General features: G+C 43.0%; 1 protein-coding gene across 2 annotated transcripts in view; it reads left to right on the top strand.

The window, feature by feature from the left end:
• mfn1b (mitofusin 1b) overlaps window positions 1-17642 on the top strand; it is a 37714-nt gene that overhangs the window by 3829 nt on the left and 16243 nt on the right. For both annotated transcript variants that reach the window (XM_061883043.1, XM_061883044.1), the window contains exons 3-8: window positions 126-261; window positions 3140-3302; window positions 7630-7754; window positions 14808-14916; window positions 16956-17063; window positions 17150-17303. In XM_061883043.1, the coding sequence (XP_061739027.1) occupies window positions 126-261; window positions 3140-3302; window positions 7630-7754; window positions 14808-14916; window positions 16956-17063; window positions 17150-17303 (795 nt within the window). The remainder of the gene's footprint in view (window positions 1-125; window positions 262-3139; window positions 3303-7629; window positions 7755-14807; window positions 14917-16955; window positions 17064-17149; window positions 17304-17642) is intronic.

The raw sequence follows: 17642 nt of genomic DNA, 5'->3' as shown, positions 1-17642 counted from the left end.
ATTGATTGAGTCGTGACCTGTTTGTGGCCGGAGCCGTTTATTTACTCAATTCAAGATAATCATTTTTTTGTTACCTGAATTTAATTGCAAGTGTTTAAGCCGGATCTTATGTTTTTTTTCAACAGAAACATGCGAGAACAAAGCTCTGGAGAAAATCGCAAGTCTGGATCAAAAGTTGGAGATCCAGGCGTATGCAGAGAAGCTTGCAGTCATCAAGGAGGTGCTGGCTCGCAGACACATGAAAGTGGCCTTTTTTGGCAGGTAAATGCACTCATAACCGCAATTTAATGTAATATTCAAAGTCTGAAATCAGTGAGTAAACACTCAAAAATAATCGGGATGCACAATTTCTTTTTTCCAAACGAAAAACGTATTTTTTTAACTGTGGTTTAGGCGCACTTCTCTTTAGCAGCAGGCGTTCAAAACACTGTCGTAGCAAAGCTGGCGTTTCAGGTGGCTGATATGTTGAAGTGTGATGGTTTTTTCCTTTCGTTGCGAGATGTTTGCAGAACATTTGTGTTCCTCATGAGCAGTGAAGAAGTCCCACATTGTCAACGCCATGTGGGACTTCTTCACTGCTCATAAGGAACACAAACAGATATATATGTTATTTACACATAATTATTTTGTGAATGTTTATTTAAATACCTTTGTTGAATCCAAACGTTGTCTGTAACAAGGCAGTAAAATGGTTGGTCAAACAAAACAGAAGTCATCGTTTTGGTTAATTTAGAAACTGAATCAATACACAATTTTTTTTTATTCTAAGTTAATGTTACTAACAAAGACACTCGCAAACGTGTAAGCATGTTAGCAAATACTAACGACGTTAGCTTCATTAGCACATACAAATATGCATGAAAACACTCCAACAGACATCAAAAATGGAAAGGTTTAGTAAGTAAGAGGTGTTTTAGTTATATTGTACAACTTGCTCGTCGGGATGAGTGAATAACCCATACGGGCAATAAAGCTATGGAGACGGACATATAAAAAAAAATATCCATATTTAAACTTTAAACACTTTTTGACCAACTTGAATAATTTGTTACAGAAACATAAAATTAAATAAACCCAATTTGAGATTGATCACCAATTTAGGAGCACAATATATAAAGCACTTTAACCTTGCATCCATCCATCCATTTCCTACCCCTTATTCCCTTTGGGGTCGCGGGGAGCGCTGGTGCCTATCAGCTACAATCGGGCGGAAGGCGGCGTACACCCTGGACAAGTCGCCACCTCATCACTGGGCCAACACAGATAGACAACATTCACAATCACATTCACACACTAGGGCCAATTTAGTGTTGCCAATCAACCTAACAAAAATTAATAAAAGGTTTTTTATTATCGAAATGAAGAAGTCAGGAATAATGGCGACTACAATGAGCACCTTTTGTTGTAGTGCACGGCTGTTCAAAACGGGTTTGAAGGTACTGATAAAGCATTTACCCGGGGTCACACATGCCCGCCCCACTATTTAACCGGTCTGCAGATAGGTACGAGAAAGGGAGTGCTTGAATTTTCTTACAGCGCAGTACGGGTAATCTCGCTTTTTTTTTTTTATAATAACAGTCTTTTTAATGTAATTGGATTTACCTGTATGATGTCATAATTCCTAGTATTTATCATTGACCCCTTGCAAAATGTATATATTTTTCCGGCTCCAGCTCCACGGAAGTCATTCTCAGAGATTTGTCGTGACTGCTTTTTCACTTTATTGACTTGAATTCCTTAAAGGGGAACATTATCAGCAGACCTATGTAAGCGTCAATATATACCTTGATGGTGCAGAAAAAAGACCATCTATTTTTTTAACCGATTTCCGAACTCTAAATGGGTGAATTTTGGCGAATTAAACGCCTTTCTGTTTATCGCGCTGGAGGCGATGACGTCAGAATGTGACGTCGCCGAGGTAACACACCCGCCATTTTCATTTTCAACACATTACAAACACCGGGTCTCAGCTCTGTTATTTTCCGTTTTTTTGACAATTTTTTGGAACCTTGGAGACATCATGCCTCGACGGTGTGTTGTCGGAGGGTGTAACAACACTAACAGGGAGGGATTCAAGTTGCACCACTGGCCCCAAGATGCCAAAGTGTCTGCCGCCAGACCCCCATTGAATGTGCCAGAGTGTCTCCACATTTGACCGGCGATGCTAAGGCAGACATGGCACAGAGATGTATGGATAACCTGCAGATGCATTTGCAACGATAGTCAACGAGATCACAAAGCTGAGTTTTGTTGATGTTGACTGCCAGCTAATCGATGCTAACATGTTACGCTAATCGATGCTAACATGCTATTTACCAGCGGTGCTAAAGCAGACATGGCACAGAGATGTATGGATAACCTGCAGATGCATTTGCAACGATAGTCAACGAGATCACAAAGCTGAGTTTTGTTGATGTTGACTGCCAGCTAATCGATGCTAACATGCTACGCTAATCGATGCTAACATGCTATTTACCGGCGGTGCTAAAGCAGACATGGCACAGAGATGTATGGATAACCTGTAGATGCATTTGCAACTATATTACGTTTCCTTCCACCCACATTTAATGCGAAACAAACACTTACCAATCGACGGATTTAAGTTGCTCCAGTGTCAAAAGATGCGAAAGTCCTGATCGTTTGGTCCGCACATTTTACCGGCGATGCTAACGCAGCTATTCGGCCATGCCATGGCTATGAATAGCGTCAATAGCTTCAGTTTCTTCTTCAATACTTTCATACTCCAACCATCTGTTTCAATACATGCGTAATCTGTTGAATCGCTTAAATCGCTGAAATCAGAGTTTGAATCCGAGCTAATGTCGCTATATCTTGCTGTGGTATTCCCATTGTTTGTTTACATTGGCAGCACTGTGTGACGTCACAGGGAAATGGCCAATGTCTTCGCAGAGAGCGAAAATAAGGCACTTTAAAGCTTTATTTAGGGATATTCCGAGACCGGTAAAATTTTGAAAAAAACTTCAAAAAATACAACAAGCCACTGGGAACTGATTTTTATTGTTTTTAACCCTTTTGAAATTGTGATGATGTTCCCCTTTAATGTGAGTTCATTTTAGATGCTACATAGTGGCGGAACATGGCTACACTGCTTTTTGAATTCCGCATTGTGCACTTCCAGGACGAGTAACGGTAAAAGCACAGTGGTCAACGCCATGCTGAGGGACCGAGTGCTGCCCAGCGGTATCGGCCACACCACCAATTGCTTCCTGAGCGTGGAGGGCACCGATGAGGACAAGGCCTACCTCAAGACTGAGGGCTCGGACGAGGAGAAGAGCATCAAGGTCAATGTTTTCGTACATCTCTAAATGCACTGTCTCCTTGAAGAGACACTCAAAACAAATATGAGTTCGGAGCATACTTTATAGAAATATCCTAACATATTATTTTTGTTATCTTTATGTTAAATCATTATCTTATCCCGACACTTGTTGTGGGAAGCTTGTTATTGTTTCCCCCCTGGAAGCAAGACAACCAGTTTGACTTGATTCAATTATTAAAGCTGCATTTTTACACTGCTACTGGCACAACTATTTGTTTTTGGACGTTCAGTTTACTACATTAACACTTTTTACAGGGTTTCTGTGGGCCATCAAAATGCATTAAAAGTCATTAAATGAATTGTGTGAAAATTCAGGCCTTAAACGGTATTAAAAAGCATTACATAGATAGATAGATAGATAGTACTTTATTGATTCCTTCAGGAGAGTTCCCTCAGGAAAGTTAAAGTGTATATATAAAGTGCACCGGATATAAGCCGCACCCGCTACATTTTTTGAATAAACCAATATTTGTATATATTTTAGCCGCACCAGACTATAAGCCGCAAATATATATGTCATTTACACATAAATATTTTGTTAATGTTTATTTACATAACTTTGTTGAATCCAATCGATGTCCGTAACCAGGCAGAAAAACGGTTGGTCAAACAAAACAAAAGTCATGGTTTTGGTGAATTTACGAAACTGAAGCGATACAAAAAAAATGTAATTCTAAGTTAATATTACTAACAAAGACACTCGTAAACGTGTAAGCATGTTAGCGAATGCTAACGGCGCTAGCTTCATTAGCAAATACAAATATTCATGAAAACACTCCTACATGCATCACAAAAGGGAAGGTTTAGTAAGTAAGAGGTGTTTTAGTTATATTGTAAAACTTGCTTGGAGGGATGAGTGAATAATCCATACGAGTAATAAAGCTATGGAGACAGAACGGCACTTTTACTTCCGGTTGAAAGCTCAGTCTAAACAGAAAGGCAATGCAGCACCCGCAGGCAGTGAACTCATCCCACGAGATAACACCAAAGCACAAACAATAACACATAAACAATAACAGACTCGGTTTTTCAAATTGGGGAAAAAAACTAAGCTTCAAAATATGCCATATTTAATGAAGTGAAATTTTTGAGATTGAGTCCTTTTTTGTTTTTGTTTGTTTACTCATTTAGGGTAATAGAAGTTATTGCCCTTCCAATTAAAAGAGTAAATAAATACTACAGTAATGAAAATATTTATTGTGTTTAAAAGGGTCACTTACATTGTTATTATTATGTATATTGATTACATTGGTGCTTAATTTTGCCAGTTATTGTAAACTTTTTAACTGTTCAACATTATCATTGTCAAATGCTGACAGTTTTGTCTACACAGACGATTGTATGCTTTTGAGTATTCGTACCGTATAATAACCATCTGCAGTTTTACCATGAATTGATTAACGTGGACCCCGACTTAAACAAGTTGAAAAACTTATTCGGGTGTTACCATTTAGTGGTCAATTGTACGGAAGATGTACTGTACTGTGCAATCTACTAATAAAAGTATCAATCAATCAATCAAAATGGACATGGACGTTAAATTAGATTTGCTGACACCTGCAGAAACCCAGGATTAACATATCCATCCATCTTCTCATTGCTCACCTGTTTACAGTCAAGACAAACAAACACTATGTTTCCATGGATGAAATAATACTAATAATAATACATTTTACTTATAATGCGCCTTTCTGGGCACTCAAGGACACCGTACAAAATTAAAACAATAAAATCAATTGGATAAAAACAACAACAAAGATCGATAAAATTTACAATGAATAAGCAGTCAGGAATAGGTGTGTTTGAGTCTTGATTTGAAGAGGGATATTGAAATCAGTCTGATTTTTGTAATACTTTGGAAATAAATAAGCATCCTACAACCGATGAAAACACCTTAATTTGATCGTGTTTGGCTTTTGAGAAAATGCGCCAGTCCCAGAAGCAGGTACCGTTCAATAAAAACAAAGGCAACAACTTGAATAAAGTTTCACAAATTAAAAGAACAGAACATTTTGAAGTGCATCGATTGGAGTAAAAAAATAAACATAGAGATTAATTTAAAAAGGTAGCCAAGGAAATGGAGAATGCCAGCTTCATTCGGACTCTTGAACAAAACCGAGTGAGATGGAAGAGAAGCAGGTGTATTAGGCAAAAAAGGAAACGTATACAAACCTCTTCACGCTAAATAGGGCTGTGCGATATGGACCAAAACTGATACCATGCTATTTTTAGTTTAAAAACCCCCATCCGATATATACAGGTATATTAAAAAAACATGCAAAGTGCTTAAGATTGCCTCAGTTTTTTATGACTGCTGAGAGTACTCAGTGTTTTTGATGTAAGTAATAATGTAATGTAATGTGTTTGTCTATTCTTTAAAAAGCAGTTGCTGGCCAAAGCATTGCTCACTTAGGGGTCAAAAAGTCGGCACGGTGCGCCATATTTTTTTCAAGTTTGAAGAGCAGTGTTTCATTGTGCGTCATAGTGTGTCAGAGAAGCCTCCATAAACACAAAAGGGGCGGGGCTGAGCTAAAGAGCATGCCCTGTGCATCGGCTGAAGAGCAAACGGCCGTAACAAAGGCACGTCAAAAGATACCGAGCGGTATGGCTACATTTGTGCACTTTAAACTGATTAGCAGTAACTCTGTAATCTGCATAAAAGGCAAGCTTGGACCCAACAATAGCATCCCTTATTCGAAGCGGTACCAGAGCACGAACGAAAGGTCTTTTGCTTCGGTCTTGAAACTCCTTCCATCAATCCATGGAGATTATTGATTCAACTTTGAGACAATTAATAGTTTTCTTTCCATTCACCATCCAAAAAATCTTTCAAAACAACTCTCTCCCACTAGTCTTTGCTTCACACCCGCATCCAATCCAGCAATTCCGAGATTACTATTAGTTTCATGTAGGGGTGTAACGGTACAAAAAAAATTCGGTTCGGTACGTACCTCGGTTTAGAGGTTACGGTTTGGTTCATTTTCGGTACAGTAAGAAAACTACAAAATATATTTATAAATGTATTTACCAAATTTGTAAACATTGGCATAACATACATATACACACAGGGTCCATTGCCAGGGTTAATGTGGTCAACATGTATAAAATAAAAACTAAATAAAATAAGGATCAGAATGGTTTCCTAACGAAACCTTTCTACATATAAAGTGCTTTTTTGATTGATTGATTGATTGATTGATTGAGACTTTTATTAGCCTGGCTAACTTGGCAGTAAAAGGATATATGGGCTCATTGTTCTTCCACCATAGAAGTGGGTCAAAATCTAGTTTTTAATGCAATATGGACTTAAATCCGCTGCTATAAAAACATTTGTTATTGCTTTAGCCCTGCCTGTCTCACCGAGGAAAGGCTGCTTGAATGCGGTGGTGACGCTTCAAATGGGTTAGCATGTGTTATGAGGATAGCATGTGTCTGTGTGTGTGTGTGTGGCCCTTTAATATGTGACGTCAGTCAGCGTGTGGGCTAGAGAAGTGAGGGGAGCTTAGCGCGAGTGCGGAGTGTCTGGTGTTTTGTTGGATTGGCTGTGTGCAAGACCTCAATAAAGCCACGATTTGCAACCAGTCGCCGGACTCTTCATTTACCCTGGAGTCCGGAGCTGTGGAGACCCACTGCCGGGTAGAGTGAAGGGTGTTGCCCCCGAGAATACGTCAGCCCTGGAGGACAAACATCCGTCCTCCATTGTTGTATCGCGCAGCCAAAGTGTTCCCAAATGGGAGATCTTAACAAGACAGGAGGGTCTTCCAGCTCTGGCTTTTACATGTTGTCCTAGCCCGGTCGCTGCTTGCATGTGTACTCATTCGGTACACCTCCGAACTGAACCGAAACCCCCGTACCGAATTGGTTAAATACAAATACACGTACCGTTACACCCCTAGTTTCATGTTTGTAGAATAGTCTATGGAAATGTTTTGATTCTGTCTGCTAATCAACATCAGCACCGCCATTGGAGACATAATATTTGTAGTCAGGTGCAACAAGAGTTAGGATGTCAACTCGTAAGCAGCCGCAAAGACACCTGTTTTTGTGTAATGTCTTAACTCAACCAGGAAAGCAACACATTAATCTGTGTAAACAAGCGCCCCCCAGTGTATGGGAGGCACACAGCGCATGACCAATAGTCACATTTGAGAGTGTGCATGGAAAATAGTGACTCACACGCACATTGGTTTGTGCTTCTGCAACAGTCACTGAGCAAGGACGGATGATCTGCTAAGTACATTTCATTAGGAGTGACATGTCCATAAAGTTGTACGTTTAAAACCCTACAGACGGTAAACCAGCTGGCCCATGCCCTGCACATGGATGAGAGTCTGGACGCCGGCTGTCTCGTACGTGTTTTTTGGCCCAAGACCAAGTGCGCCCTGCTTCGAGACGACCTGGTGCTTGTCGACAGGTAAACAGATTGTTTTTGTATAAAAAAATATCCATTCATCCATCCGTCCATCCATCCATTTCCTACCGCTTGTCCCAAGAATGTTTAATTGTGTATGTTTAGTTTAGTTTAATCTTTATTTGAAGGGACAATGCACAGAAACATTAAGCTCAAAGACAGATATGTTCTGTACCAGATTATAGCTAAGTAGCTAATTACCATCTGCAGTCCCTGGCTACCTAAATTAAAGGGATACAAAAAGGGATACAAAAATCATGCAATAAAATCATACTATAGCATGTAATCAAATTAAGAAAAGTCATAAAAGGCCCTTTCATTGACACATACTTCATGTACAATACAACCACATCTAATTTACATCAATACACAAAGACAATTGATTGATTGATTGATTGATACTTTTATTAGTAGATTGCACAGTTCAGTACATATTCCGTACAATTGACCACTAAATGGTAACACCCGAATAAGTTTTTCAACTTGTTTAAGTTGGGGTCCACGTTAATCAATTCATGGTACAAATATATACTATCAACATAATACAGTCATCACACATGTTAATCATCATAGTATATACATTGAATTATTTACATTATTTACAATCCGGGGGGTGGGATGAGGAGCTTTGGTTGATATCAGAACTTCAGTCATCAACAATTGCATCAACAGAGAAATGTGGACATTGAAACAGTGTAGGTCTTATTTAGTAGGATATGTACAGCCAGCAGAGAACATAGTGAGTTCACATAGCATAAGAACAAGTATATACATTAGAAGTACATTTGAGTTGTTTATAATCCGGGGAGATGGGATGTGAATGGAGGAGGGTATTAGTAAAGTGTTGAAGTTGCCTGGAGGTGTTGTTTTAGAGCGGTTTTGAAGGAATATAGAGATGCACTTACTTTTACACCTGTTGGGAGTGCATTCCACATTGATGTGGCATAGAAAGAGAATGAGTTAAGACCTTTTGTTAGATCGAAATCTGGGTTTAATGTGGTTTGTGGAGCTCCCCCTGGTGTTGTGGTTATGGCGGTCATTTACATTAAGGAAGTAATTTGACATGTACTTCGGTATCAAGGAGGTGTAGCGGATTTTATAGACTAGGCTCAGTGCAAGTTGTTTGACTCTGTCCTCCACCCTGAGCCAGCCCACTTTGGAGAAGTGGGTTGGATTGAGGTGTGATCTGGGGTGGAGGTCTAAAAGTAACCGGATTAGCTTATTCTGGGATGTTTAGAGTCTAGATTTGAGGGTTTTGGAGGTGCTGGGGTACCAGGAAATGCAAGCGTAATCGAAGAAGGGTTGAATGAGAGTTCCCGCTAGAATCCTCAAGGTGCTTTTGTTGACCAGAGAGGAGATTCTGTAGAGGAATCTCGTGCTTTGGTTGACCTTTTTGATACATGCTCTTGTTCACATCTGTCATCATTCGTAAAAACAACCATGATTTTAACAGACTCACCTCACTATTTACAACAAAAATGCTCTAATGGATAAATATAATACACATTAAGTTGATGTGTCAATCATAGTGGCCACCTTAGTGACCGTGTGAGCAGCTTTCCATCCATCCATCCATCATCTTCCGCTTATCCGAGGTCGGGTCGCGGGGGCAGCAGCCTAAGCAGGGAAGCCCAGACTTCCCTATCTCCAGCCACTTCGTCTAGCTCTTCCCGGGGGATCCCGAGGCGTTCCCAGGCCAGCCGGGAGACATAGTCTTTCCAACGTGTCCTGGGTCTTCCCCGTGGCCTCCTACCAGCTGGACGTGCCCTAAACACATCCCTAGGGAGGCGTTCGGGTGGCATCCTGACCAGATGCCCGAACCACCTCATCTGGCTCCTCTCGATGTGGAGGAGCAGCGGCTTTACGTTGAGCTCCTCCCGGATGGCAGAGCTTCTCACCCTATCTCTAAGGGAGAGCCCCGCCACCCGGCGGAGGAAACTCATTTCGGCCGCTTGTACCCGTGATCTTATCCTTTCGGTCATGACCCAAAGCTCATGACCATAGGTGAGGATGGGAACGTAGATCGACCGGTAAATTGAGAGCTTTGCCTTCCGGCTCAGCTCCTTCTTCACCACAACGGATCGATACAACGTCCGCATTACTGAAGACGCCGCACCGATCCGCCTGTCGATCTCACGATCCACTCTTCCCCCACTCGTGAACAAGACTCCTAGGTACTTGAACTCCTCCACTTGGGGCAGGGTCTCCTCCCCAACCCGGAGATGGCACTCCACCCTTTTCCGGGCGAGAACCATGGACTCGGACTTGGAGGTGCTGATTCTCATTCCGGTCGCTTCACACTCGGCTGCGAACCGATCCAGTGAGAGCTGAAGATCCCGGCCAGATGAAGCCATCAGGACTACATCATCTGCAAAAAGCAGAGACCTAATCCCGTGGCCACCAAACCGGAACCCCTCAACGCCTTGACTGCGCCTAGAAATTCTGTCCATAAAAGTTATGAACAGAATCGGTGACAAAGGACAGCCTTGGCGGAGTCCAACCTTCACTGGAAACGTGTCCGACTTACTGCCAGCAATGCGGACCAAGCTCTGGCACTGATCATACAGGGAGCGGACTGCCACAATAAGACATTCCGATACCCCATACTCTCTGAGCACTCCCCACAGGACTTCCCGAGGGACACGGTCGAATGCCTTCTCCAAGTCCACAAAGCACATGTAGACTGGTTGGGCAAACTCCCATGCACCCTCAAGAACCCTGCCGAGAGTATAGAGCTGGTCCACAGTTCCACGACCAGGACGAAAACCACACTGTTCCTCCTGAATCCGAGGTTCGACTATCCGGCGAAGCCTCCTCTCCAGTACACCTGAATAAACCTTACCGGGAAGGCTGAGGAGTGTGATCCCACGATAGTTGGAACACACCCTCCGGTCCCCCTTCTTAAAGAGAGGGACCACCACCCCGGTCTGCCAATCCAGAGGTACCGCCCCCGATGTCCACGCGATGCTGCAGAGTCTTGTCAACCAAGACAGCCCCACAGCATCCAGAGCCTTAAGGAACTCCGGGCGGATCTCATCCACCCCCGGGGCCTTGCCGCCGAGGAGCTTTTTAACTACTTCAGCGACCTCAGCCCCAGAAATAGGAGAGTCCACTACAGATTCCCCGGGCACCGCTTCCTCAAAGAAAGACGTGTTGGTGGGATTGAGGAGGTCTTCGAAGTATTCCCTCCACCGATCCACAACATCCGCAGTCGAAGTCAGCAGGACACCATCCGCACCATACACGGTGTTGATAGTGCACTGCTTCCCCTTCCTGAGGCGCCGTATGGTGGTCCAGAATCGCTTCGAAGCCGTCCGGAAGTCGTTTTCCATGGCTTCCCCGAACTCTTCCCATGTCCGAGTTTTTGCCTCCGCGACCGCTAAAGCTGCACACCGCTTGGCCCGTCGGTACCCGTCCACTGCCTCCGGAGTCCTATGAGCCAAAAGAACCCGATAGGACTCCTTCTTCAGCTTGACGGCATCCCTCACTGCTGGTGTCCACCAACGGGTTCTGGGATTACCGCCACGACAGGCACCAACAACCTTGCGGCCACAGCTCCAATCAGCCGCCTCGACAATAGAGGTTCGGAACATGGTCCACTCGGACTCAATGTCCCGCACCTCCCTCGTGACATGTTCAAAGTTCTCCCGGAGGTGTGAATTGAAACTCTCTCTGACAGGAGACTCTGCCAGACGTTCCCAGCAGACCCTCACAATGCGCTTGGGCCTGCCAGGTCTGTCCGGCATCCTCCCCCACCATCGCAGCCAACTCACCACCAGGTGGTGATCGGTAGAAAGCTCCGCCCCTCTCTTCACCCGAGTGTCCAAAACATAAGGCCGCAAATCCGATGACACAACTACAAAGTCGATCATGGAACTGCGGCCTAGGGTGTCCTGGTGCCAAGTGCACATATGGACACCCTTATGTTTGAACATGGTGTTTGTTATCGACAAATTGTGACGAGCACAAAAGTCCAATAACAAAACACCACTCGGGTTTAGATCCGGGCGACCATTCTTCCCAATCACGCCTCTCCAGGTTTCACTGTCGTTGCCAACATGAGCGTTGAAGTCTCCCAGTAGGACAAGGGAATCACCCGGAGGAGCACTTTCCAGTACTCCCTCGAGTGTACCCAAAAAGGGTGGGTATTCTGAACTGCTGTTTGGTGCGTAAGCACAAACAACAGTCAGGACCCGTCCCCCCACCCGAAGGCGAAGGGAAGCTACCCTCTCGTCCACTGGGTTGAACTCAAACGTACAGGCTTTGAGCCGGGGTGCAACCAGAATTGCCACCCCAGCCCGTCGCCTCTCACTGCCGGCAACGCCAGAGTGGAAGAGGGTCCAGTCCCTCTCGAGAGAACTGGTTCCAGAGCCCTTGCTGTGCGTCGAGGTGAGTCCGACTATATCCAGCCGGAACTTCTCTACCTCGCGCACTAGCTCAGGCTCCTTCCCCCCCAGTGAGGTGACGTTCCACGTCCCAAGAGCTAGCTTCTGTAGCCGAGGATCGGACCGCCAAGTGCCCTGCCTTCGGCTGCCGCCCAGCTCACAATGCACCCGACCTCTATGGCCCCTCCTATGAGTGGTGAGCCCATTGGAGGGATGACCCACGTTGCCTCTTCGGGCTGTGCCCGGCCGGGCCCCATGGGAACAGGCCCGACCACCAGGCGCTCGCCATCGTGCCCCAACTCCAGGCCTGGCTCCAGAGCGGGGCCCCGGTGACCCACGTCCGGGCGAGGGAAATCTGGGTTCATTTCGTTGTAATTCCATAGAAGTCTTTGAGCTGCTCTTTGTCTGATCACTCACCTAGGACCTGTTTGTCTTGGGAGACCCTACCAGGGGGCATGAAAACCCCCAGACAACATAGCTCCTAGGATCATTGGGACACGCAAACTCCTCTACCACGGTAAGGTAGCAGCTCAGAGAGGAGGTGAGCAGCTTTGATTGCTCCAAAGCTCATTTTTAACATCCATTGTGAATGAAGAGTAATCTCTTTGACTTTTCAAGTTTGTTTTAAGGTTGTTCCATTCCTTTATCGCTTTATATGAAAAGGCTGATTGTGCAAAACATGTTTTACATCTGGGTATGCTACATTGCCCCCTGGTGGAGGCTCGTGTGATTCTAGTTTTCACAGCAGATGTAAACTGGACAAAGTGCTTAAGTGGCGCTGGTGCAGTGTTATTTAGGATTCGATGGGCCATTCGTATTGATGCTAATCTTTGAATGTTAGCTAAATTTAACAATCTATATTTTTGGAGAACTAAACAGTGATGGTGGTGTTGTGGTTTTTGGTCAAAGATTTCGAGCGACTGTTTGTGCAAAGTTTCCAATGTCAGTAAACAGACGGACAAGGGTTTAAAGTTATTTTTTAGGAAACATCGGACTAGTAGCAAGATAATGTTTAATGCCAATGTTCTTATTTAGCACCAACAACATCGTGTTTGCATTTCAAAATATAAAAATCTTTCTGTGAAAAATAGGGCATTTCTCTTCAACACAATAACTCACCATCTACTCATTTTTTTTTTTTTCAGTTTATAGTTTTAACACATTGTAAGGTTTCCTCCTGAAATATTCTGAACATTTAAATAAAAACAATTCTGAGCTCCTTCATGTAGATTTGATAGCTGAGACATTTTTCGAGCTGGCTGACATTTCTTCCAGGATGTTACAGAAAGTATGAGAATGTGTGAGCTGCTTCCTGCTCTTCTTAACTTATTCAATCATCCCCTATTTGTAAAACTATTTACAAAATGTTTGGATTTTTGGCAGAGATATATGTTCTGTCATTTTAATGACCATCTATCTTAGTCGCATTATTTGATTAAACCACTCCATATAAAAGTTCACTCTGCTGCTTTAATGAGCCCATAATTCCAGTGCTGCAGGCAGAGGCGGGTCTTGCAGTACAGAAACAATACAGTACCAGTGAGACGCCGGGAAAGAAGGACAAAAACTGGATTTCTCTGGGAAAAAATTAAGATTTGAAAGTTTTTATTTTTTTTATGTTTTTGTTTTTGTCCAGTCCGGCTTCTCATGCAAATCATATAGTTGATGTAAATTCCCCTTTTCGGCTGTTCAGATTTACTTTACAAAAGAGAAGTGTAGGATATTTCTCTTGTTGCCTTATTTGTATTTGACTTTGTTAAATGTATTTATATTATCATTTGGTGCAAGAGGGGATAGAAAGAGGAAAAAAGGACGACAGAGGGGGAAATTGTGGGGACAAGAGGGGGATTAGACAGAGAGACAAAAACAACAACAGCAAACCCAACAATAATAACAACAACAACAACAATAGAGCAACATCAGCAAATAGGATATGTACAAATATGATGGTAAGTGATAGCAAAGAAGCAGTTAGCGAAATAAATAATAATACAGAAATGACAATGAGCATTATTACACTACAAATGGAGCATTGCAAATACCAATACAAATAGCGTTATTGATAATGAACAATACCAATTAATTTACCTCTACCGAAGTTTTGAAAGTTAAGCGATGTATCGTTGCACAAGGAAGAGAATACTGGTTTCATGAGTGTACATATTGTATCTGCTGATGTACTTCTGTTAAGTGGTTAAAAAAAGACAGCTACCTATTCAAAGCGCACAATTCTGATTTTCAGTAGGTCATTCCTCAGAGTAGAAAAAAGTTGAGCTTCAACACATCATACCTTATCAGTTTGCTACCACAGTGTTTTGAAAACCTGCTGCTTAAGAAGCTGTCGCAAAGCCAACCGCAAAGAAAGAAAAAAAGGAGTGCTTGTTTCTTTCGATGCTGCGTTTGAAAAGTGCCAAAATTTGCCAGATTATGACCTGAAGGCGAAAACGTGATGTCATTGTAGAAATAATGGCACTGGACAACCAGCACTTTGCCATAAATATTTACCATCAATACTGACTTTTGTCAGGACAAATCTACACTTTAATTTTCACCCTTGCTCCCCTCTTGATTAAAAAAAAAAAACATATCGTGCATCCCAAATTGGTCAAACTGACACTTCATGTTTTTAAGTGTTTTTGTCTGGTAGAATAATTGCCCTGTCATTCACCAGCCCAGGCACAGATGTCACATCGGAGTTGGACAGCTGGATAGACAAGTTTTGCTTGGACGCCGACGTCTTCGTGCTGGTGGCCAATTCCGAATCCACGCTCATGAACACGGTAATGACGGGTTCTCTACTGTGTGGGCCCGTGTCCTCCTGTTTGAAGGGTGATGCTAAGAATAAACACGCTTACACTGACAGTTGCAGTCACTTAGATCAGGGCTGTCAAACTTGTTTTCATTAAGGGTCACGTGGCAGTTATGGCTGCCCACAAAGGGCTTCTTGTAACATCCATCCATCCATTTCCTACCGCTTGTCCCTTTCGGAGTCTCGGGGGGTGCTATAGCCTATCTCAGCTGCATTCGGGCGGAAGGCGGTGTACACCCTAGATAAGTTGCCACCTCATCGCAGGGCCAACACAGATAGACAACATTCACACTCTCATTCCCACACTAGGGACCATTTAGTGTTGCCAATCAACCTATCCCAAGGTGCATGTGTTTGGAAATGGGAGGGGCCTATCCCCAGGTGCATGTCTTTGGAAGTGGGAGGGGCCTATCCCCAGGTGCATGTCTTTGGAGGTGGGAGGAAGCCGGAGTACCCGTAGGGAACCCAGGCAGTCACGGGTAGAACATGCAAACTCCATACAGAAAGATCCCAAGCCCGGGATTGAATTCAGGACCTTAGTATTTGAAATTAACTAGAAAATCCCAGCAAAAATTACGATTGGCCTGCCATCTGTGCTGTGAACCTCTGGCCCGGGGTCGATCAAAGCTAAAAAGCAAGCATCAACTTGCAAGATGGCGCCATGTATCAAAATCCATCATTCCTAGGTTTATACGAAGGAAATTAGCAAACATGCTAACGTAAAACGTTAACATGCTAATGTAGAAGACGTTACCATACATGAGTATGATGGCGCCATGTATCAAAATTCATGATTTGTAGGTTTATATAAAGGAAATTAATAAACATGCTGGCATAAAACGTTAGTATGCTAATTTTGAAGTTAGTATACTTGTATGATGGCACTAAGTATTAAAATCCATGATTTTTATGTTTAAACGAACAAAGTTGGCTAAAATGGTAACACACGAACGTTATCATTCAAAAACTAGCATGCAAACATTGGAGAAGTTAACATACTCCCTGAGATGGTGCAAAGTATTAAAAGTGCAAAAATAGCAAAAATGCTCACATACAAAGTTTGCATGCTAAATTATGGATGAGTTAGCATGGATCTAAGAATGTGGCTAGTGTGAAAATGACTGATTTTTAGGTCCAAACGAACAAAATTAGCTAAAATGCTTGCATTAAAATGTTAATATGCTAACGTTAGCATTCAAACGTTAGCATTCTAACATAGGAGAAGTTAACATACTCCCTGAGATGGTGCAAAGTATTAAAAGTGCAAAAATAGCAAAAATGCTCACATACAAAGTTAGCATACTAATTTATGGACGAGTTAGCATGGATTTAAGAATGTGGCTAGTGTGAAAATCACTGATTTTTAGGTGCAAACGAACAAAATTAGCTAAAATGCTTGCACTAAATGTTAACATGCTAACGTTAGCATTCTAACATAGGAGAAGTTAACATCATCCTAAAATGGTGGCAAGTACCAGAAGCCATTGTGTAAACATACGAATAAGGTAAAATAAAAAAACATGATACTAAGCAATTATTTAATAATTATGTATTTTTTTACGTACACTGTAAAACATAAAATAAACAAAATGGTGGAATAAAATGCTAAAATGATGTGGCGGGCCAGTTCTGGTCTCCGGGCCTTGAGTTAGACACCTGTGAGTTAGACGGTTACGCCGCCTTTGCTTGACTGGCTGATTAAACAAACTTTCCCTGCAGTTATTACGAGTTAGTCAGTTATTACTGCTGGTTACCAACTCACATGCAGTGTCCAGAAGCGGAAAGCAAGCAGTGTGGTTATTTCCAACCTGGTGGCATCTTGCAGCATGTGACTGACTGCCCAGGCATTCATGCAATGTTGGTCTTGAGCTGGCAGTAGCTATTCACACACACATTCCTTTCCACGCCGGTGTGGGATATGGAATGATTTAGTTACATGTTCTAAACACACTTCTGCAGAGACCTGCCATGTTCAACAACACTGTCCATCTCACACTTGCTATCATCTAGGAAAAACACTTTTTTCACAAAGTGAACGAGCGGTTGTCAAAGCCCAACATCTTCATCCTGAACAATCGTTGGGACGCCTCGACCAATGAGCCAGAGTACATGGAGGATGTAAGTCACTCTGCGATGTTATTGCTAACGTCAAAGTCAGCGCGGTTTAGTGGTTTGAAAGTCAACACCCACATGTGACTCGCCAGGTGAGAAAGCAGCACACAGATCGTTGTGTGAACTTCCTGGTGGAGGAGCTGAAGGTGGTGGACCGCGAGCAGGCACCCAACCGCATCTTCTTCGTGTCCGCCAAAGAGGTGCTCAACTCTCGCATGCATCGAGCACAGGGCATGCCCGAGACAGGTGAGCATGCAGACTGTGTGCTTTGATTATTTTAGTCCTTCTAGATGCTCTTTTCAAGCCGATAATGACAACTTCCTGTTTCTCACGGCTGATAACTTACTTACACCCATTTATTTATGAAATGTAGATTTTACTGTAGTCTTGGCAGCTGGCCCTGGGGCAGCAGGCGTCTTCGTAGGCTTTCAAAACATCCTTGTAGTCATTCTGGCGTTTAAGGTGGCTGACTAGGTTTGATGTGTTGAAGTCTGATGTTTTTTTTTTCTCCTCCTCGCGGATTGTTTGCAGAACTTTTGGTGCCACACGAGGGCTGGACCATATGGCCTTTTTTTAATATCAATA

This window comes from Nerophis ophidion, linkage group LG22 (assembly GCF_033978795.1).
Source record: "Nerophis ophidion isolate RoL-2023_Sa linkage group LG22, RoL_Noph_v1.0, whole genome shotgun sequence".
NCBI classification, from domain to species: Eukaryota; Metazoa; Chordata; class Actinopteri; order Syngnathiformes; family Syngnathidae; genus Nerophis; species Nerophis ophidion.
This window is presented reverse-complemented; position numbering and strand designations above follow the sequence as displayed.